General features: G+C 30.9%; 1 protein-coding gene across 1 annotated transcript in view; it reads left to right on the forward strand.

The window, feature by feature from the left end:
- LOC118199199 (dynein axonemal heavy chain 3-like) overlaps nucleotides 1-24,681 on the forward strand; it is a 229,218-nt gene that overhangs the window by 5,577 nt on the left and 198,960 nt on the right. Inside the window, exons 3-9 of the mRNA XM_085820011.1 lie at nucleotides 2,850-3,036; nucleotides 7,129-7,204; nucleotides 8,840-8,959; nucleotides 9,335-9,460; nucleotides 11,677-11,875; nucleotides 23,320-23,496; nucleotides 24,066-24,202. Of these exons, the coding sequence (XP_085676137.1) occupies nucleotides 2,850-3,036; nucleotides 7,129-7,204; nucleotides 8,840-8,959; nucleotides 9,335-9,460; nucleotides 11,677-11,875; nucleotides 23,320-23,496; nucleotides 24,066-24,202 (1,022 nt within the window). The remainder of the gene's footprint in view (nucleotides 1-2,849; nucleotides 3,037-7,128; nucleotides 7,205-8,839; nucleotides 8,960-9,334; nucleotides 9,461-11,676; nucleotides 11,876-23,319; nucleotides 23,497-24,065; nucleotides 24,203-24,681) is intronic.

The raw sequence follows: 24,681 nt of genomic DNA on the forward strand, positions 1-24,681 counted from the left end.
AGCGGCTTGCACTTTACAAATCGCTGCCACCAAACACAATCACCCTGTATTATATTTGAAGAATCTGCATAAATGTATGTATGTTTCTTGCATTGTGATAAAACAACTGAACCTAGAGCCATCCACTTTTGAATGATGTAATCCTACTGTGAATATGGGCATCTGATAGCCCAAATTTGAAATTCGGAATTTGTTTTATTACCAATTTCATATTTTGTAAAACTTTAACGAACTTTTGATTAACAAACTCAACGATTTAAAAGTGAGCAATGGTAACACTCTACGGGGGGGGGGACTATTTTATCTCCAGCGTGCTGAACTGTGTATCAGAAATTCTAAAGATATACTCATTTTAAAATTATTTTGGTACATTGTTGTTGAACTGAATTTTATGTTTTAAGTGCAAAGAACATGATATTTAATAAATAAAGGTAACGTAACACACAAACCATTAAAAAAAGCCCATTTGGATGTAATTTTAAATCTGAAACCTTTCAGATTTTTTTTATTTATTATTTATTTTTATTAATCTTTCCTGTCTGCCATCCATATAGTTCCTATGCTTTTAATTTTAGTAATTAAACCCTGAAAAAAAAGGCTAATGACACTTAAAGTAAAAAGCACCAGACAATAACTTTTTATTACCTTGATTTGGCCCTATTGCCTCTTTTCCCTACTTACCTTTTAAAAGGAGAGAGGGAATGCAAAGAATCAAAGGCCTTTCTTCCATATATGCTTTTGCCGTAGTGGTTTGTATCATTATTATCATTATCGTTATAAGGGCACAGCCCCGATCCTCATAGCCGGCACAAGCTGGCCATATAATCAAAAAATGGAACTGGCCAGGAAGAAAAAAATATAAGAAAAAACATATAAAGTCCAAAATTTGAGTCTCAGTGCCAAATTTTAAGTCTATCTTTGTTTGTATTTATAATTTTCATTAATGCCTCTGATAGTGGTTAGCATATCCAGTTAGCATTTAGAAAGATTTGAGCTCCATTTCAACAAAGACAAAATTGATTTTTCAAAATTTCCTTTTGAAAGAACCCTGACGACTCTATAACGCAATAATCTTTGAATGCTGTTTTACAATAGCATGACATAATCTGTAGAGAATCTGATATCTGAGTTTTTATTATTTAAAAAATAATCTGTATAAAATGAAATATTTCCCTCTCAAGTAATCTAAAAATTTAACTTCTTATTCCATAAAATGTTTTAAGAACTGTATCTTTCAAAATTAATTTAACTTGTTGGGCAACTTTTGTTATTATTTTTCTGTGTGACAAAATATAATTATGTCATTTTATTCTGAAATGTATTTTTGTCATTTTTTGTTTTTTTCTGTAGCAATTTCTTTTCTTTTATGTACTACTGTCTTAAATTTTTGTGTAATCCAGAAAATATCACTTATATCTCAGTTTTATTGAAGTTCACAGAGGTTGTTTGCACATTCTTTAGGGGAATTTGCTTTGCTAATAAAATAAATCGCCTGCTTGGAAAAGTTTTTTTATGTCGTCTGTTATTTGACAATTTTCTTTTCATGCTAAGTGGGGTTTTTAAAGAAGCAGTGGATGGAAGGGTATTTTTTTAAATTATTATTTAAAGAAAAAAGAATCCTCATGCACCACAAAGTATTGGAAACATATGTTTGTACTTTTTCCAAAGGAAATTATTTATATTTAGTTATTAAAAAATGCTGTGAAAGCCATGATTTTTCAGTATCTCAGGTAATGGTAGATAATATTGTCAAAAGAAAGGGAAAAAACATCAAAGTTTGGCTTCAATGAGAAAAAGTGTTCAAAATACATATCCAAGGAAAAAATGGGATGTTTCAAATGTTGGAAAGGTAAAAACTTTAATGTTAAATGAAAATCTTGGAAATAAAATAACAGTTGCATAATCACAGTTGGCACTGAGCATTTGCTCAGTGCCAACTGTAAACAAAGTGATTAATGCTGAGTTGAATCTCAGAAAGGCAAAAAATCTAATGTGCATTTTCTTTCTTCACGACATATCGCTGAAAGCAGAGCATGCTGCAGAATTTTCTATGGGAAATAATTATTTGGACAAAAATGGAAAAAAGTTGTCACGGTAGATAAGTCTTGGGTATATTTCAATGACGGCAATAAAGAGATCCATTTATTATCATCAAAGAGAATTTTAAAAAAATCCTAGAATGTAGAAAAGATATATAAAGAGTTTCAAAGAAGTTTTTCAAGGGGATTTATGATTGTTGTGGGTTTTTGACATAATGACAGATAAAAATTAAAAAGAGTGCAGAAAACTGTTAAGATGGACTCCACATATTATCAGGAGCATATTTTATACCTAATTTCCAAATATGAAATACCTTCTCTTTACTCACATTGCCATCAATCAGTAGAACTGCATCAAGACAAAGCAAGAAGTTGCACCTCAAAATCCACTATTCATTTCCTGGAAAATATGGAACAAGAAATGTGTGTCAAGCCCATACCCTTCACTTATATCCGTACTAAATCTCCTGATATATCATCCACAGATTTTTGCACCTTTTAGACTTTTAAAAAGCGGATTGTTCAGACATCGACCTACAGCCTTCCATAGAACTTGGAAAGCTGTTCAAGACCAATGGGATAAAATAACTCTTCTGCTACTAAAAAAAAGTTTTGTTGTCATGTAAATTATGGTGTAGAAAGATAGTGAAGGATAAGGGTTATCAAATAGAACATTTAAAACACAAAAATTTTAAGCAAAATATTTCTGTAAATGTAATAAAAATTGTCTAAAAAATGTGCAGACAGCCTTTGTATATTACTTTGCTTTTTAAACGAACTTTTGCTTACTTTAACTTTTTTTTTATAAAGAGGTACTGGTATTATGTTAAAAATGGAATCACCAATGAGGATATTCCTGACCCAAAATTCACCTTTGAAAACTTATGCAAGAGATCAAAAATTAATAAAGAATATTTATCTGCTTTTCCAAAGAAAGTTGAAAAATTGCGTGAAGAAGTAAAAGAAAATTATTACACTGCTGTTAAACAAGGTATAAGTAAGTATCCGTTTATCTTCTAAGTTGTATTTTTTTTTTTTTTTTTTTTTTTTTTTTTTTTTTATGGGTCTGAAAGTATAGGATTGCCGTTCTTTCCCGTGGAGTAATTTGGGATTTTGACTTCCCCTCATCACTCGAGAAAAGAAAAGAAACATGCAAATACATTAAAAACATATAAAGAGATTTAAAGTATATGTAATTTGTACAAATGATTAGTTGTATTTTGAAACTAATTGAACCTTTTTAGTAGTTCATTGCAGTTTTCAATTTATCTTTTGAGCTCCTCACAAATATTGCAGTCAAAATTACATTTAGTTATAATCATTGCCTTTATGTTATTGAAGTTCAACAGTGGTTTTTCTGTTGTCCATGAATTAGTCTTAATAGAAAACACCTTTTTCTATAACTGCATTGGTACCAGGTAAACAAAGTATGAAATCTATAACTTCTGTGAGATGCATGCAAGGAGTATGATTTTCTTTGAAATAATTTAAAATTAAAATTTAGTGCATATCAGTGGGTGTTTCTTTATTATTCAGAGTTTATATATCTTTTTAAATAAGATATTTTGTTAAATAATTCTTTTTCCAATGCTATATATTCATTTTAAGGCAAATATTTTTTTGTGAAAACTATAGTTTTTTTCTATTTTTGTCCAATCTATTTGATATTTTAAATTAATTTAAAATGAGTAATTTCCTCAAATTGTTTATCCCATAATTCTACAAGATAATAAACCATTTTTAGCTCTAAGGGTGTTAGCCCAGAAGGGCTATTAATTTCATTTTGTCATTTTGCATCGATTCACTGTAAATGGTGAATCACTTTTCAAATTGTTGCCAACAAATATTATCGCCTGTGTTATGTTTAAAGAAATTAAATAATGAATAATTTGCATAAATGTATATATGTTTCTCACATTGTGATAAAACAACGGTACTTAGAGCCATCAAATTTTGAATAACGTAATCTTCCACTGAATATGGGGATCTGGAAGCCATAATTTGGAATTTGTTTTATTATCGATTTCATGTTTTGTAGCACTTTAACAAATTTTTGATTAACAAACTCAACAATTTCAAAGCGAGCAATAGCAACATTGTACGGGAAAAAAAATTTTTTATCTCCATCGCACAAGACTGTGTATTGGAAATTCTAAACATATGCTAATTTTAAAATTATTCTACGATATTGCTGCTGAATTGAATTTTATAGTTTAAATGCAAAGAACATGATATTTATTAAATAAAGGTTTCAAATGTTTAAAAAATTTTCAAATGCGCAAAATGTTTTAAAAAAGTTTCCTTTGGGCATAATTTAAAATCTGAAAACTTTCACATTTTTTTTCAATTATAATTTATCTATATTTCCATTTTCAATTATATTGTTTAATATAATTTTTAAACTTAGTAGTATAAATGTGAAATTGATTCTTTCTTTCAATTTAAAAATAAGATAATTAAATTCTTTTGAAGTTTTCATAATTGTTCTTTTCTCTCCTTCCATTCTTTTTACTGAATTATGAAACACTGATGCTTATGCTTGCAGAAATTGAAGCCAAAATTTGGCTTGTTCATTTAAAAAGAAATTTTTGGAAACTATTGCACAGTTGCAAAGTTACAGATGTTAGTGAATGTGTGTATGTAATATGAGAGCTCGAGAGAGAATGAAGAACCAGTGGTCTGTTACGTTGTCGGTTGGTCTCGTAAGTCACTGCTTCCCGACTATGACGCCACAAACCTATATCACATCAACAGTGCAGACGTTGGACTATGGGATATGAGACAGGTTAGTTTTGAGCCCAGTGATTTATTATGCCATATGCAGTGACAGCGTAGGCCAGGTTAGTATGGTGGTTGATAAAAATGTTCCATGTCGTCTTCATACAGAGCATACATATGTTGACATATTGGAAACACCACTGCTGATATGTCACTCCTCACACATAAAAATATGCTTCATATAGCATATCATTATACACCCAATGCTGCTAGGGCAAGGCTCCAAAAATAATACAATCCATAAATGGTCATACTACGGAAACTAAATTTATTTTGATGAATCTTTAAATGAATTGTTAATTCCAGGACATATATCCATGTAGGACACAGAGCTGTAATTGCAAGCCACTCTGTCAGGACAAATTTGTGCTTCTTTCATTATCTACCTTTTATTATTATTATTATTGTTATTATTAAATTATATGAACAAAATATTTTGAATTATACTGGTATCCTATGTAGCAAGCATAATGAACAGGCGCAATGCTTAGAGGAACAGTTAAGTTTTTCATATTTTATTAGTTTCTTGTATTAAAAGTTTCTTAATTTGAATTCAGATTAACAGCTAAATATATTTTTTGGGGTGTACATATCTTCTTTCTCTTTGAATAAAAAATTTTAACTTATGTATATATGTATAGAGAGAGTAGAATTGGATTACTTTGGATTATTGTAAAGCTGGCAAGGCTCTCTCTCTTAAGGAAGGGATGTCTTTGAGAAGCACTTACTGAGGGAAACTAGTTCTTATTCAAACAACCCATGTAGAAAATCATGAAATATCGTATATAGGGCTAGGAATCTGGGTCAGACTTACCAGTGTTTAGTAGTCATATCCATTCAGTCCTTGCTAGGCGGATATATAAAGAGAGAGAGACAGATTGTCATTTTTACATATTTGTTTATTAATCTGCACCTATAATAAAATCTTTGTTTTCAAAATGTCAAACCCATTTTCAAACAAAAACAATAATTTCAGCTTCAAAATGTTTTCCTGTTAGGTGTTTATCTGCAGTAATATTCAAATAAATATGCTAAGTTGGAATGAACAGTGAATGGATATTTACATTGCTAAGCTACAATAATTGGTACTTTCGTATTATTACAGCCTTGTTTTTTAAACGCCAAGTTGATGCCAGGTTTATAGCCACACATACATTTTGTAGCTGCCATGCTTCCTCAATTGCTTTTAATATGGTATCAGAAACATTTTGTTATTCCAAGAATTTTTGGTATTTCGTAAGACTCATGATGATGGTGGACTATGACTCTTTGATTTTTATTCTGCCACTTAGCAGAGTGTCATAGTATTTCAGGCAGCTATTATTGAATGAACAAAATGAAATTTATAGTTAACAGTAAAATGTCTTTAATCTGCTTTTTCCAGTTTCTGTGTTCTATATGCTCGCTAGCAGTCTGAATAAATCATCAGTCCCTCTTGTACATGGTTGGCAATTTTTGCCATGAGTGTGGTTGCAAAATTCAGTCTATTCGGAACTTAAGGAGAAAGAATTCACCAGTTTCTCTACATAATCCACGAAATATTCAGTGTTATAGAGGAATCTCACCAGCCCCCCCTTTTTTTTTCCCTGAATGAACATATTTCCATTTAATTCCATAATTCTTCCAGAACTACCCATTCATTTATTTGTTTATAGGATAATGCACCAAATATTCAGTAATATGGAGGAATCTCACCAGCCCCCCCCTTTTTTTTTCTCCCTGAACAAACGGATTTTCATTTAATTCCATATTTTTTCCAGAACTACCTAATTCACTTACTTGTTTATAGGTTTAGATGTAGAGAATGCACCTCTCTCATAAAACTGTTCCAATCAATTGTTGTATTTTTGTAAAGGCTGAGTTGCTTCTTCCACCACTTAATTGACGTCAAGTTCTCTGCCAACAAATAAATTAAGTTCTGCATTGTTGCAAACAGTATTCTGAAACCACGAAAACAGTTGGTAAAATGTGCGCTTTTTTTTCTCTTTCAACTTTTCACATTGTACCTCTAAATGCTTTCATTACTATGTAGGTTAATTTAATGGACACTTTCCCATATTTGAATGTGAAGTAAAATGTGTCTTTCTGGAAAGAATATATAGTATCTTTTTCACTTCTCAGTAAATATAACATTTCAAACATTTTTTTTAAAGAAAATATGTTAATCATGGGAATATTTAAAGCTGTTCTTGTGACAACAGAATTATGAATGATCATAAATTTTTAATATTTGTATGAAAAAAGGTAATATAATAAGAATTGGTATTTATAATTATACATCATGTTCAATCAATTGTCTCTTTTTATTTAGTTGATTATATTTTATTGGATAAAGAAGAAAGAGAACGACTGAAGATTGAAAGAATTCCCCCTAAATGGCCCCACATGTATGTATTTTACTTTTCTATACAGTGACATAATATGTGATTATAGTATATCTACTTATAATAATAAACTGTTTTATACTTGATTACACTTTAAAAAATTCTAAAATTTATAAAATCCTTTATTAAGCATTTGGACTCGCATTTAGCGCATAATATTGCTATCTTTTATTTACATTTCAGAAAAAATGTCACCATTTGTTAAACATTTGTATTTTGCAATAAGTTCAATCTGGGAATAAGGTCAGATGAAAAACATAAGTATCAAAATCAAAAACAGTAGTTGTTATATTTTCCTTACTTTTTTTGAAAAATGTTAAGCTATTTTACAAACTAGCTCAAGATTAAGACTGTTCAATATTATATTAATTTAAAAATATGTTTTCTTCTTATCTTAAGCAATGTAAAAACATTCTGTGAATTTAATGAGAAATTTTATTGATGAAACATGAAAAGGCTCCTTTTATATTTGGTTTCTACACATTCAAACTGCAGCTCTTTTTAAGTATATTTCTAATGTATAAATGTATGAAAGACAATGCATGAATAAAATTATTCAGAATCAAAAATACTTGTTTTAAAGGATTTTTTTCTTATCATTTATAGGAAAATATTAGATACTTTGTGTTATAGAAAGCATTTTGTGAATTTAACCTAAAACAAAACAAAAAAAAAAAAAAAATACGAACTTTTTTTTTTGTCATGAATAAAATTAGTGTTTCTTAACATAACTAAAATGATATTTCAATTGCTTTCTTTCATTTTCACATATACTTCAGTTTGAAAAACAAAATATGTGCCTTGATTTGCTGTATGTGTGCTGGTTCGAAAATGAATTTTGAAAATTGTATGAAGATGAACTAGTATAATCTTTTTATTATAGCTAGTATATTGTAGGTTGCAAAAGCTATCAAACTCCGCAATTTTTATTACTACAGCTTTCACCTTGAGAGCTGCAGTCTTCACTCTAATACTCCCCTTTTGCTTGACTCTTGGTGGACGCTCAGTTCCTTCATTGCATGTTATGCCTCGTTGCTTTTTGGCTACTGTATGTGACTTAAAATCTCATGACATCACTGTTTGTGATACAACATACTCTGTAATATGATTTTTGAAGTACTGGTCATATCTCGGAGTAACAGAAGAACAAAGATAACAAAATGCAATCTGCTATTTCATTTTTATTCCAATTTATGATGTTAGTCAATATATAGGAAACTGAATAGTTATTATTATGCAATCTGTTTAGAGAGAGGATGTCAAAATTAACATGTCTTAAACTTTCAAATTTTGGAAAAATTATACACATGTGCAAATTATATGCATTATTTACATGTACATGTGTTTTTGAACTATGATTAATAGATATCTATCATCAGTTTACAGAGATTCGTTCTAAATGAATTTGTAAATTTAGCCATGAGACTAAAGAGTAGATACTGAAATATTAAGTTTTAATTTTTCTTTGATCTAATTTTTTAATTTCAGGAATTTTTTTCATCTTTTTAAATGCATAATGTTTCAATGTATTTTTATAAAATGTGTGTAATTGTTTTATAGTGAACAATGTTTATGAGCATGTTAGATAAAAACTTAGTATTATTAATTTATTTTATTATTTGCAAAAATTAAAATTAGGTTTGTACGATCACCATTTCCTTGGCCAAAATTAGTTTCATCTACTAAAGCAATGCTTCAGTCTAAGGTTCTTTTTTCTCGTCCATGCATGAGAAAGATTTTGAACCTTTGGGCACAAAAGTAAGCATTTTGCATTTATTAATGTAATTTTTATTTATGTTTGACAAGTGTGATGTTAATTCTTAATTTTTATTCGTTCACAAGTGGCCAATTGCAGGGCTTATGCCAGACCCAGTGCAACAGGTGAAACAATATAGGGGTGGCAAAATTTTACAATTCAGGAACAACCAGGTAGCAGAATTTTAGGATGCATCAGGCAGCAGTCACAGAGATTGCACCGGGTGGCAAAAAGTCTAATCCCAGTATTGGCCACTCGTAGCTTTAGAGTTCTATTGTAATTTAAATTCTGAATTAAACAGTATGGTACAGTTATTATGGAAAAGTAATATTTTTATATAATCTGATCCCTATGTATTTGCATGTAATTTTAAATAGGTATCAAAACCTTGATCTCATTGATATATCAGCATTTGCAAGTAGTCCTCTTCCTCATACCGTAAAAATATTCCGAAAATCAGTTCGTAAGCAGTGTACCAGAGCTAAACACCGTATGCGCTACGAGTGAGTCCTTTTATTGGTCTTTGTTGTTGTTGTTTTGTTTTATATTTACTGCAAAATTTTAAGCTTCTTGAGACAAAATGTAAACTTAGTTGTATATCAGTATGTGTATAACTATATTTAAAAGAATAATTTAACTAGCCAGAATACACTAATAAATATCATAATCAATCATTCATCAAAAGCAGTATACATTACTGTTTAAAAGTGCACACTAATTATTTTCCTCTTTGTCATTGATGTGTGCTATTGTGATATCTTTTCATTATAATGCATTATCTTTTGGCCAATGACAGTACCTTGACTGATGTTGTATTGATGTTGACCAATATCATGCATTTGGTCCTTGAATGGTTGTGCGGAATTATCATTTTCCTGAGTGACCTAAATAATAAATGAGACTCCCAATGTTGCCATGTCTGCATGTCGTCTTACTACATTTAAACTAATGACCTGAAATCTGGAATCGTCAAGACTTCAATGATTCCAGATCTTGGACTTTGTACTTTATTACAAATAAAGAAAACAGCACTTTTCAAAATGAAACATATTTATTTTAGTGGCTAGATATGGCACCTTACATTTGATCCAATATGATAAATATATGACACATATATCACTTTATGCACAATTTCTTATTGTATATAAGATTATTCTGCCATGCATGAGGATATTTTTTATAATAAATACTTGTTACAATAGAAAATCCATATTTTTAAGATGTAAAGCTGTTTTTTTTAATACTCCTTAATGGTAAATGCATTAATAATGATTATGTAAAACTGAATTGAATTTGGTCACAATGATACTTTTTTAGAGGCTAAGGTATTTATAAGTTTAACCTAGAAAGGATTCACAATGCAGGAAATACATCCCAACCTTAATAAATTACAAAATTTGTCTTTAGTGACCAGCATTTGGTTGCCTTTCAAGACTGTTATGCTGCTAATTAATAGGAACCATATTTTCTTTTCTTTCTCTTTTTTAAATGGGGGAGAGGCTGGATAATTGCCTTAAGCATTATTCAGAATGGCAAGCTCATAGCTCATTTAGCTGTCTCATCATTGAGAATGTTCCACAGAAAGATAACACATTAGCCAAGCTTTATGGTGGAGTCAAGCCCATACTCTTGGATTTGAACTAGTAACAGCCTTTGCTAATCACTGTATCATCTGGGGCAACAACCCTGGACTTAAATATTAATTCTAGAAATTTACTGTTATGTTTTCCCTGAATGTTAATTATTGAAATTACTATCAATTTAAGGTTGAATTCTATTATTTTTCAAAATCAGTTTGTAATTTATTATTTTCATTTGAAGCATAAAATGCTTTTTTAAATGTTTCGTAGCTTTAACAGGAATTACTTTCAAAGACTTTACTTTTACATGACTCCTCTTCATATTATATGTTATAAAAAAATAAATATACTTTAATTGATTACATAAATTTCAAATGCACACATTTGAAATAATGTGCTTTTCTTAATTATTTTATTTATGTAATTGTGCTTTTATATCTTTGTTTCTCTTTTTTATTTTCCATTTTAATATATTTTTTAAATATTACATTGCACAGTTATCTTTTATCTCATTTTTAAATGTAAATTTTTTATTAGCCCAAAGGGCGTTAGCGCAAAAGCGCTATTAATTTCATTTTGGTATTTTCCATCAAAAACTGTAATTGTCCATTTCACTTATCACATTGTTGTCACCAAATATTATCGCCCTGTGTTATATTTAAAGAAATTAAATAATGGAGAATCTGCATAAATAAATGTATGTATGTTTCTCACATTGTGATAAAACAACAGTACCTAGAGCCATCAAATTTTGAATAATGTAATCCTCCACTGAATATGGGAAGCCCCAATTTGGAATTGATTTTATTAATGATTTCATATTTTATAACACTTTAACGAATTTTTGATTTTTTGATTAAGAAACTCAATGATTTCACAACAAGCAACAGCAACACTGTAGGGGGGGGGACAACAAAAATTTATCGGAAATTCTAAAGATACGCTCATTTTAAAATTATTTTGCCATATTGCTGTTGAATTGAATTTTATGGTTTAAGTGTGAAGAGCATTTATTTTAATTTTTAAATTTATTTATTTATCTATTTATTGTTTTGTTTTGTTTTTAGTTTATTTCACAGTATTAATAATTTAAAGATTTTTTTTTAAATCTTTTCATTTATTATGTTCCAATATTTCAGGTGGGTTGAGTCTTGTGTACAGATTCTCATTAGGCATCGTCATATTGATTGGGCACATTTAGTACCTAAAAAGGCTGGTACTTCTTCTGAAAGAATTCAAAAATACTTTTCATCTGTTTGTGTAATTATGTCTTCTCTCATGAGACAATTAATCACTGACAACATTTGGAAGTGGACACAACTGATTCACAAGTATGCAGTAAGTACATTTTTTATTTAAATTTTACTTAGAAATTTTGAAATATTGAATCATATTTTATAAATATTAGTGTTCTAATCACTAACAATGTTTTACAAGCATGAACTAACTATGTAAATACGTGAGGTAAGATTATTATAACATTATTTTGGATGATTCTTGTTCTAATATCAAACAAACCTAAAACTTCTGTATTTAATAAGTTGTAATTTATTCATTCATTAATTTCTTTTTTTCTTTTAATTAAAATTATCAGCAGTTCTCAACATTTTGAATAATGCATACCATCTAAACAAAAATTGAAGAACTTTAGTACCACCACTATGTTTTACAGCGATTATTTTTCAATTTCTGAATAGAAATATTTAAAAAATATAAATTTTGCCATTTCCACAACTTACTGGGTATTGGTATTAAAAATGCATACAAGATATTAGATTAAAAATTGGCTACCATTTTAATTATCTTTAAGATTTTAATTTAAGTTATAATACTTTAATTCTAAAATTTAGTGCAAAATTTGGGCCTGTTTTAGAAAAATCAATTTCTTTATGTCTGGTCTTAATTCACTTAGTTTTAACTGTAAATTAGCATCCGCTTTTAATTTTGTTTTGAATTTATTTTGTAAATATGACATGGAAGAAAATCTTTGCTCACGCAAATAAGTTGGGCAAAAAGGCAGAAAAAATTTAATAGCTTTATTCGAAATGCCTTTAAACCCTTTTTTTGGGTTCAATCAAAAGTTTGCAGTTGTGCTATTTTTCAAATCTTCAGTTAGAGTAAGATCATAGGAAGTTTCTATCAATTGTTCTTTATCTTCGCAAGATAAAATTTTAGATACATTTGAACAAAATGGATTTCTAATCCAATTTTCCTTGTCATGATCCTCGGGAAAGTACACGTTGAAAATATTTATCAATGAAAATTAAATTTTTAATGTTGGATGGTAATTCTTCTTTTATTTTCAAATTATTTTCTATTAGAAAACTTTCTAAACCTAGTGAAAAGCTTAAAATAATATTATCCAATTCTTTGGTTATTAGATCGAGTTCTTTTATGATTGCATTTATTTTATTTCTAATGGTAAACAAATTAACAATTTGTCCTTGTAATCCTAAATTTATTTAATTTAACTTTCCATAAACATCAGCTAAATATGCTAAACACGCCAACCATACTTCTGTAAATAAACGTTTTTGCAATTCAAACATTTAATCACTGAGGAAAATTTGAATTTCTGATCGAAGTTCAAAAAGATGATTTTAAACTTTCCCTCTGGGTAACCTCCTTACTTTGGAATGTAAAAAAGTATTTCATATTCACTGCCCATCTTTTGACACAAAATTGTAAATATTCTTGAAGCTCGGCTTTTAATAAATAAATTAATAATAATAATAAATAATAATAATTTTAAACAATTTTAAAAGTTTGATTCAAAACGATTTTCAGGTTTCCGGGGATTGTTTTGGCCACTAAAGGCTTATGATGAATGGAGCAGTGAGTAACTTTTTTTTTTTTTTTTTTTTTAAGAAATAACACCTGAGTGTTTCCCTGTTAAAGCCTGATCTCCATCACTGCATACAGCAATGCACTTATTCCAAGAAATATCATTCTCAGACATAAAACTTTCAATTACTTTGAAAATTAAATTTGCATTTGCTCTATCATGAAGAGATGCACAAAATGAATACTCTTCAGCAATTAATTTGTCTTCTTCGAAAGGTATGTAAACTAATCATTGAAGTTCGTTATATCGCTATTTTCATCCTATTGTGATGCGAAATACTCACTGTGTTTTATTTTTTGAATAAATGTCTTTTTATGGAATTTGTCATTTTATGAATTCCTCCACTTGATAACAGAATATTACTAAGTTCATTAGCCTATTTTTCATTAAATAATGTTAAAATGATGTCTTTAGCTGCTGGTAATGTAAGGTTTTCTCCAATAGTGTGAGCCTGTCCAGTCTTGGCAATTCTTAGGCTTACTAGGTGACTAGCTTCCAAAGCATTTTCACTTGAAGCAACAAAAGGTTTCATTACTTGTTTACTATTTTTGAACTCTGATAATTTCTTCTTAAAAGTATTCTTTAGATTTATTCTTTAAATTGGCATGCTTAGATTCAGGATGTCTTTTAAGAAAGATGGTTTCATACTTTGATTAAATGGTGAAAATGTGCTTTAGGCCCCTGCTTGGCGATTTTTTGAAAATCGCCAGTAAAATATCAGAATACGTTGCATAAACAAAGTTGCGAAGGCGGAGCTATGTGACGTTCATAAATGGGTGGGACTAAGATTGTGACGTCACAATGTATTCTCTACAGATGTAGAAATAAGTATACTAAATTTTTTGTATTTCAAACTACTATAATACGGTAAGTGAATTGTAACAATTATTAAAACTGTAAAAAACGTCGCAGTCTCTCATACAGGGTGAATATTTTTAAGCTTTAGTATTTACACAAATAAAAACAGATTTTTTAAAATTTTAATTTCATATTGCGGAACATTTTAACTTATCATCTTTACAAAATTACCTTATTGCTACGTAACGACACCATCTCTTACGTACTAGTAAGTAAACAATCTTCATTATTTTCTAAAAATTTTTAAGCTTTACATTAATAAAAAAGAAAAATATTTATGATTGGATATCAACATCATACACAGCTTTCATTTCCCTGTTTCTTAAGTTCCTAAACCACGTTTTATACTCTAGTATTAGAATTCTACACGTTAATACATTTAAAAAATCTAATTTCTCACAGTGATGTCGGGGGAAAACCTCCCTAAACCCGGTCTTTAAGAAAATTTACTCAGTTTTATCGGCCGTTTCCGGCGGATAAATCTTTATGATTGCCGCTAAAAAGGCACGATAATGTTCATCACTTAGTGAGTGGTTGTGCCATTTTCGCCACATATATTCCGCTAAATATGAATCAAATTCGTCATCTACGTGGTTTGTATTTCGACGTAAATGACGTTTGATTCCAGACCAGGTACCTTCTATGGAATTAGTGTGCGCACCCGACTCGGGATCACGGAAGTACAGACGGTGGTTGACAGTCAGATGGCTATAACCTAAATTTTTTAGTCCACCATATGCCTTCCAGCAGTCCGAAACCACAGTTGATCCCGGAAACACCCATTCAACTATCACTCTCTCCAAACTCTCCTTTGATCTATTCTCAACCTCTCTAAAAAAAACATCTGTTCGTTCCTCTCTTTATACCACCAATTACCCAATGACCTGCCACGGGCTTTCCTCTTCCATACTTCATTTTCCCGAATTTGCTCTCATCCACTTCAACTATTACTCCTTCACCACCAATTGGAACACTATCATTTATCATAGTCGTCATACACACTTCTCTGCAAAACATAAACCAATCAACAACAGCATGTTCATACACTTTCACTTCTTGAATCACAGATTCATTTCCCATTTTCAAAAACCAACACCTTATACTCCTACAAACATCATGCGCATTCACTTTTCCTTGCTTTCTACATCGCCATTCAAATCCATCTATACTTCCCTTTCTCTCACAAAAACGCATATTTTCACCCCATTTCGAACAAACAAAAAAAGTAGCAATCAAACCAACTTTCATACACCATTCAATGACGGTACGTTTCCCTTGCACTTCCAATAAAGTAATAAATTTACATGTACAATCACTCACCTCTCTCAGCATCACAGATAAACGCATAGCGACTGTTATTTAACGAAATTTATGCAGAAAAATCTTAAAAACATACAGATAAAACCACTCGATTGATAACTACCAAATAACATTCAAACGGCAACTGAATTAACTGCCCAAATTACGAAGTAAAAATTTCAAGAGAAATCGTCTGCTTGGAATAGTTATTAAAAAACGCTGTGAAAGCCATGGCTTTTCGATATCTAAAGCTAGGATAAGTAATATTGTCAACGATAGGAAATTAAAAAAAGACAACAAATATAATAAAATTAAAAAACAAAATAAAATCTGAAATTTAAGTTTAAAACACAAAATACCATTAGTTTCGCTTAAACGCTACGTGTAATTCACAACAAATGGGAGAGGTTTAAACCTCGTAGAAATTTACAACATAAACATCCCAGAATTGCACAAACTCGGCATCGTGCACAACGTCGGCATTGCGCACCACATTGGCTTTGCCCATGTGCACATCGATCTATTTTCACTTAAAAAAACATCCCAGAATTGCACAAACTCGGCATTGCGCACCACATTGGCTTTGCCCATGTGAACATCGGTCTATTTTCACTTAAAAAAACATCCCAGAATTGCACAAACTCGGCATCCCACACAACCTCGGCATTGCACACTACATTGGTTTTGCCCATGGGCTCATCGATCTATTTTCACTTAAAAAAACATCCCAGAATTTTCACAAACTCGGCATCGCGCAACACATTGGCTTTGCCCATGTGCACATCGATCTATTTTCACTTAAAAAAACATCCCAGAATTGCACAAACTCGGCATCGCGCAAAACCTCGGCATTGCGCACTACAATGGCTTTGCCCATGTGCACATCGATCTATTTTCACTTCAAAAAAACATCCCAGAATTGTACATACTCGGCATTGCGCACCACATTGGTTTTGCCCATGTGAACATCGGTCTATTTTCACTTAAAAAACATCCCAGAATTGCACAAACTCGGCATCCCACACAACCTCGGCATTGCACACTACATTGGTTTTGCCCATGGGCTCATCGATCTATTTTCACTTAAAAAAACATCCCAGAATTTTCACAAACTCGGCATCGCGCAACACATTGGCTTTGCCCATGTGCACATCGATCTATTTTCACTTAAAAAAACATCCCAGAATTGCACAAACTCGGCATCGCGCAAAACCTCGGCATTGCGCACTACAATGGCTTTGCCCATGTGCACATCGATCTATTTTCACTTCAAAAAAACATCCCAGAATTGTACATACTCGGCATCGCGCACAACGTCGGCATTGCGCACTGCATTGGCTTTGCCCATGTACATATCGATCTATTTTCATTAAAAAAAAAAACATCAGAGAATAGCACAACGTCAGCTTTTCCAGTCTTCTAGGATTGAGCCAAAAAGAAATACAAAATATTAAAAATAAGCAACTTTAAAACGAACCATACAAGAAAAATTTTGTCACTTACCCTTTTCAAGGAAAATGTAAAGTCTTCTAGAAAGTTTTTATATATGAGTTTATCTCAGGGGGAAACCCTTTTGGATCCCTCCTCATCTTTAAATAAATTTACTAACGTTTTATACGCCGTTTCCGTAATATATGCAGAAAAAAGGCTAAAACCCACAGGGGAGGAAAACACTCGATTAAAAAAAAGAACCACCGCATAAGAATATTCAAACCGCAACAGAATTAACAAGAAAAAATAAAAATAAATAAATAAATAAATTTAAAAAAATGAAAGCTTTTAGATTTTACATTACGCCCAAAGGGGCGTTTTTTTTAGCGTTTTGTGTGTTACCTTTTTTTATCAAATATAATGTTCTTTACACTTAAACCATAAAATTCAGTTCAACAGCAATATCGCAATATAATTTTAAAATGAGCATATCTTTAGAATTTCCGATACACAGTTTTGCACTCTGCACGTAAAAATGTTTTTTTTCTCGCACTGTGTTGCCGTTGCTCGCTTTGAAATCTTTGAGTTTGCTAATCAAAAATTCGTTCAAGTTTTACAAAATAGCAATCAGATAATAAAAAAAATTCCAAAGTTTGGGCTTCCAGATACCCATATTAGGTTGGAAACGTATGTTATTCAAAACTTGATGGCTCTAGCTACCGTTGTTTTATCACAATGCGAGAAACATTTATGCAGATTTTTCAATATTTAATTTCTTTAAATATAACACAGGGCGATAACATTTAGTGGCAACAGAATAACAACACAGCTTCAAAACATCGGGTTAGCCATGTTGGCGCGTTTATTGCCCATTAAAAAACAATCGCCAAGCAGTGGGCTAAACCGCATTTTAACCGATTAAATAAAAGTTCACTACAAACAGCACACTGAGGTTGAGGGTCCATTTCATCTCCGTTTCAAGATAAGCCAAATGATAAAATTAATTTCACTGTATTTTCTATAAAAAAATTTTGGTACTTTTCCGTTTCGCCGGCGCAAACCTCGCCATTTCCCTTTCTCCAGCACAAATCTCGCCAAGCAGACCTTATTGGCGACAACACACAGTATACACATAAAAAAAATGTCAAGAAATGTTAATTCTAAGAATTTTAAACATTTTTTTTTATTTTGGAGGCATAAATATTTTAATATCGTTTAGAATTTTTTCAAATGGGTCTTTTGTGTCCTTTCGCCACATAAATTCGGCGAGGTAACTTTCCAGATGATGCCGAACAGTTCCTCTGTGTTTCTTATTCCGCCATTTTGCACTTGTCTTTCAATTTTTTGCGTGTGCGTTCCAGTTTCCGGATCTACAAAATTGTATTTATGGTTCACTTTGAAATGTTCGAAACTTTCCTCTTCCAGTTTTTCAGTGCAATATGATTTCCATGAATCGGAATATATTGTAGTTCCTTTTTCGATGTTTTCATTTATTGCCTCTAATATAATACTCATGAATCGGTTTGGCACCATCACAAGGAAACATTCGTTTGTTTCGCGACAAACTCCACCAAAGATCCACTGTTGTGGTAAAATCCGTCCCGCATTGTTTTTGCGCTTCGTGAACATACTTTCATCCACTTCAACGATCATACCAGGGCCTCCTATTTTGCGTTGTTGACGTTTAAGTAAAGAATCCACACAAAACTCTCGCATGTAGTTATTCCAATCCACAACTGTTCCGTGACTGATTTCCAACTGCTTTTCACACCATTTAACTGAAGTTAATTCTTCATTCCAACCATAAATGAATCTTAAACACTTCAAGAAACTCAATCTTGATGATTCAAACCATGTGCCTTTCCGTATACTTCTTTTACTGCGGCAAGTTGAAAGGTTGCAACGCCATTGAATTTCGTCTCCGAAATGTAATTTCATTTCATGATTATTTTCACAAATAGCAAAACGCCTTTCGCTTGAAAGAATCTGACGGTTTCTTCCTCTGTCCTGGGCAAATCCCAAATTTTCATTGGTTTTTCATCCATTTTTGACATATTTGTAGAAGACGTTAATTTAAGAATTTAAAGACGTTAAATTAAAGATTTACTATGCTTTCATGGTATAACCTCTTGATTCGCAGGTTAATATCACGTGATCCCAAACGATCTCATCTCACGTAAAATACGCTACAAAAATCTGATTCTCTCAGGAGTTATCTACATTAATTTCAAGTTAAATCTCAGTATGGAATACGAGTTTAAATGCAAGAATTATTTCAATATTATAATTAAAAAAATTCTATGTAACTGTATGCCAATATTGAAAAAAAAAAGGTAAATCTGATAATAAATCTCAGCGACTTGTTTTGAAAAAGTGCCGTGAAAGGTTATCAGCGAAGATGTTCGCTTTGGCATCAGTTCTACCATTTTCGGCGACTTTATCGATTGCGCCGGCCAAACGGAAAAGTACCAAAATTTTTCTTTTCTTTTCAGTATTTTTAATGAATTGTGCTGGATCCATCATCTGTGAATCGTCACTTTTCCGCTTAGTCAATCCTAGCCATTTTTCCATTTTGAAAATCTAGCTTTGTTTTATTATTTTTTCACAAATATCTAAATGCGCAATATATTATGAGTTCTTCAAAAACAAATGACAATACTCTCAAACCACGTAGAAAAGTAAGGACTGCAAAGCAATAAGAAGAAAAAATACCCGCTGTTAGAGACAGCAAATTGACACAAAATGGGATTCTAACTGAAAATAGAGTAATATGAGCACGGAGGTGATATAAAGGATAGACATTCTAATAAATCGATCAACTCTAAAAGAATTAATGAGATACTATTACCTTTTTATAGAAACTTTTTTTTATTTTCTTTTAAATACAACATCCATTTTTTTTACTCCTTTTAAAAACATCATTTGTGAAATATTTTGTTATATCTATGGCTAAAAGAATATTTGTAATAATATTTTGCTAAAGTCCTTGAACAAAGCTCAGATCACATAAATTTACGAGTGTTATAGAAAAAAACTTTAACAGGACGTTGGAGTATTTAATTTTTAAACGCACCTTAAAGATTAACTTTTTTAATGTAATTTCATAAAAATTACTTGAATAACAATTTAAAATGTGGTAGCTGTGACTATTTCAACTGGTTGACAGTTGAAGTCGTATTTGTAACATATTCTTCATATAATATAAGTTGCTAGAAACATGCAGAGTTTGTTAATAATAGGTTATCTATGATCTGAACTGTTGACATAATTTTAAAGTTAAAAAAATTTTTTGAGAAAGCTGAGTGCACTGATTACTTGAAAATTTCTGATTTTCCTAGATGACATTTTGAAACATAGTAACACTCAGGACTGTCACAAGATGATATTGGTAATCCAGATAGCATTGAAATTAAAATATACTTTTTCTTTCTTTAGCAGATGTTTCCACTAGATGTCAATAAAATTCATCTTTCCAAAATTTTGTGTTAAAATGTGTAGGTGTGTTTTCAGGTTAAAATCCAAAAGACTTGACAAAAAAAGAAGAAAGATTGATGTGAGGCTCTCTGTTCCATATGGCCACTGGGGTTTAATGCATAGACTTAACTGTTTCTCATACAGCTGCTGGGGTTTAATGCATAGACCTACTGTTCCCCACACAGCCGCTGTGGTTTAATGCATAGACTTACTGTTCTTTTTGTTAACTGAGAATTTTTTTTTAAGAAAAAAATTTCTTTTGCAAAATGTAAGCAATATTTATTCATTTCTGTATGAAATTTCTTTTCATAACAATTTTATGCAATATGGAATGAGGATACAAAAAATAGCAATTGTGATTCAATAACTGTGTGTCAGTACTATTTCGTGTGAATGTAAAATGTATAAAAAAATTGCCAAGTGTACTTAAATAATTCAAAAATACCATGTTCAGATTAAAGTGTTGTTTTAGGAAGTTGAATGCCTTTTCATTTCATTTTGCATCTAAATTAAAATCTGTTATCATAATAATCAATACGTCTGTATGAATATCGATCTCTTCATCAGTGAGCAAACTTGACTCTGAGTTATAAGTACACTAAAGAGAAAAAATGTTAAATCGGTTGAATTAACTGATGGGTGAATGTATACAGATGGTGATATAAAACGCAATTTTCTATTAATTGTAATATCAAGCAGTTGCTTGCTCTCTTCCCCCTTTCAACAAATTGTTTCATTGACTCATTTTAAAATTTTATTAATTTCAGTGAAACAAAATTCACAAACTGTGCACTATTCATAATCGCATCCAACAAGCAACTGAGCCTTAGCTGTTCACTAGACAAGAATGCATGGGAGTGAGGATGCATGGCCACTCACTGTCCATGTGCACAGCTTATGATGTCATCAAACTTCCTGTGATTTTCCCCAACTTTGTCATTCAGCTATGGCTGAACCGTAATTCCAAATTTCAAAATTATATCAAATTAAGCATAAACCAACTCTGTATATTTTGTAATAATGGAGGTTTAAGTGTTTCGACAATCTGGAAAAGCATTATAATTTTTCCTTTCTGCTGATCACTATGAAGAAATGCAAGTGTGCAATTAAAAAAAAGTATTAAGATTCTGTTTTACAAACCTCAAATCTCTCTCAAGGTTCACAGGATTTGAAAGTTCAAAATTTCTAAATTGGTCATACAATAATCGATCAGAACACACACAACCCTTCCTAATGCCATTTTGCTCAACCTTTGGCACACAAAATATCTGCAACCCATTATGACATGAATTTGAGAAGTCTTTAGTATGTATCCAGAGAAAGACTGCATCAAAATTACAAGCAAATGCCATGAAATTCCTGTAGATTATGCGAAGATGGTTGATGAGCATGTATTCCAGATGTACTGAATACAATTAATGTCTGCGAAGTTAGGAAACCAGGAACATCAACTGAAATGCATTGGTATGTCTCAAATTACTGTCATACAGGCCTGACCTCATGACAAAGAGCATTCTCTGTTGGAACAATCCATTATTGATAAGAGAGGAGCCATGAAAGGATTTAACTGGTTCAGCCATGATATTCACAATATGTTCAGCCATGATAGCGTCACTGGTTCAGCAGATGTTTTGGTGTGCTCTACAATAACCACTGACTCTTGGGATGCATCTGAAAACATCCTTTAAAACACTGTTCCTGCCTATAGGCATGTTTACATCTTAAATACATATGACAGTCACCTGTTTGCTGAAAGACAGCATTCCCTGATTCAACCATCAATGTGATGTGGAAACATAGTTCAGGCTCCCAGGAAACTCTTTTCTGGTATTGCATGGTCCATTCATGGCTCCCTATAGTCATTAATGTTCAGGATGTTGGGTTAACAAAAGTACACGAGAGAGGCATCTGCTTTGGAACCCTTTCTCCACCATATTAAGTTATTTAAATATGGCAAAGCACATAAGAGCTATCTACTTAAGAAGTGGGATACCTTTCTGGAGGAGTTCCTAAGGGAAAATATCTTGTATTCATGTTACACATAATTCTCCACTAGAGCCTATTGAACTATGTGCTCATATGCAGTTGAGCCTGTATTGTTTTTGGCTGTTGATTGAGTAACCTGAAGTCACATATTTGCCTTTTGTTTATGATATCCATATTCATTGATCAAAGTTAGATATCTAATGCCTCACCATCTACAGTCAATTTCAGTTTTTATTTTCCATTAACAACAGCAGCTTGCAAATATCTGGCTAGCAGTACCATTTCATTTTGTATTAATTCTTAGCCTTCATCATATACTTATATTCATTCAAATTTGACTTAAATATTTGGCCTTCATTAAAATTGCTTAAATCAGCAGTCTTCTGCATTACATGCACAGATATTTGACAGGAATGATAACCCAACCCCTGACAACCATTAAATAATTTTCCCACCTTCCAGAATATCTTCCATTATAGATAATTAAAAAGTAACATAATAAAGAAATTAATATGTCATCGCAAACCTACAATAGAATTGATGTAGCTCCATTAAAATAGGTATAATTGTTAATTTAATAGGTTTAGTTGTTAATTAAAATAGGTATAGTTGTTAATAAAATCATGCAAAGCAAAGTTCCCATGCAGAGCATGAATAATTTGCTTTGGTATTTTTAATTTTTGATTACCGTATTATAAAAGGTCTATTTTTATAAAAATAGCTTAAAATTTATTAAAGATTGATTACAATTTAAATTTTGCAAAGAAACTGATATTTATTTTTATTTTTAATACATGAGTGCCATAGATAGATAAAGAATGCCTGAATATATAACACTGTAATTTTGTAGTATTTTAGATTATCAGTATATGATTTTTATTCCATTTAGATTGGCAACAACATTTCAGAGATGAAGGATATTGTTTTTCCTAATTTTCCTATTCTCACTATCTGTGTGGTTGTAAAACGTCGTTCTATAAAACTTGAAATGAAATATGAGAAATGGAAGAAAGAATTTATATCTGTTATATACAGTTTGCTTGAGATTTCAAAAGACATTCCCAGGGTACACACTTTTTATTATATTTTGTATGATATTTCTTTGTTAAAGATAGCAAAAGAAGAAGTAAGAATAAATTGTATATCTGTTGGAGGAAAGTTATAATATTTAAATTTAGATAATGCATGACTTGCAATTTATTATTGATTTTTTAAAATACATCTTTTTAATATCTTGGAAACTTTTATAGGTATTTAATACATTGATTATAAAATAATATGGTATTATTAAAAATACATTGATTTTTTCCCATATGTTTTTTTTTCCATTTGATATGTTGATATTTTCCAATATGCTTCATGTATATTTTCAGTAATAAATATAAAGTAAAATTTAATGAAGTATAAAGTAAAATTTAATAAAGAATATTTTTTAAGTATTAGTTTCCTAACTTTGTTTTTGATCAACTTTAATTGTATTCTTTTAGTTGATAAATGATTACATGCCTGTATTCATATTTGTGTCATTTTTATTGAAAATATATGAATAATAAAATTATTCATGGTAAATCTTTTCATTAATCTTTGTTCTTTTAACTTATCTAACTTGATGTTTCAAATATTTTATATTTTTAGCCTGATAAAATTTTACTCAGAATTTTAGACAGTGAAGGAATGAATTTATATGCTATTCCTCCTAATGACCAAAAAGTAGAATTCTGCGTTAATTCAGTGGAAAAGGATTTAAAGTATAATCATATAGGTCTAGAACAGTAAGTAATTTTTTGAGTTTCTTTTGTGTATGTTATACACCAACAGCAAAAGCAGTAAAATTGCACAGTTACTGTCAATTTTGTGTCTTTAGTCAATAGGTAGTATATGCCAAACAATATATGTAATACCTGTGGATGGAATCTCTTTATCAATATTTTGTTTAAATTTAGCATGGTAAAAGCAAGAGATTTGTGTAATTTTCAGATATATAATCACTGTGGCAATATGCCTTAGCAAGAGCATGTCCACAACCATGGTGGTAATAGACTGTCTGCATTATGCTATCAAATACATTCCAAAAACAGATGACATACTGGACTGTAGACATACACTGGCCAACCATCTTTCATTAATGCCTCTCTCATTTTAACCTGCTTCTTCAGTGCCAGAGGAAATAATTTCATTCATGATATTGGGTTCAGAATGTCTCTGCATGCAGTTCAGCTTATATTCTGGTTTACAGATGTGAGTTACAAGC

This window comes from Stegodyphus dumicola, chromosome 7 (genome assembly GCF_044657685.1).
Source record: "Stegodyphus dumicola isolate Sdum_Otavi_A_Nest chromosome 7, ASM4465768v1".
In the NCBI taxonomy this organism is placed as follows: Eukaryota; Metazoa; Arthropoda; class Arachnida; order Araneae; family Eresidae; genus Stegodyphus; species Stegodyphus dumicola.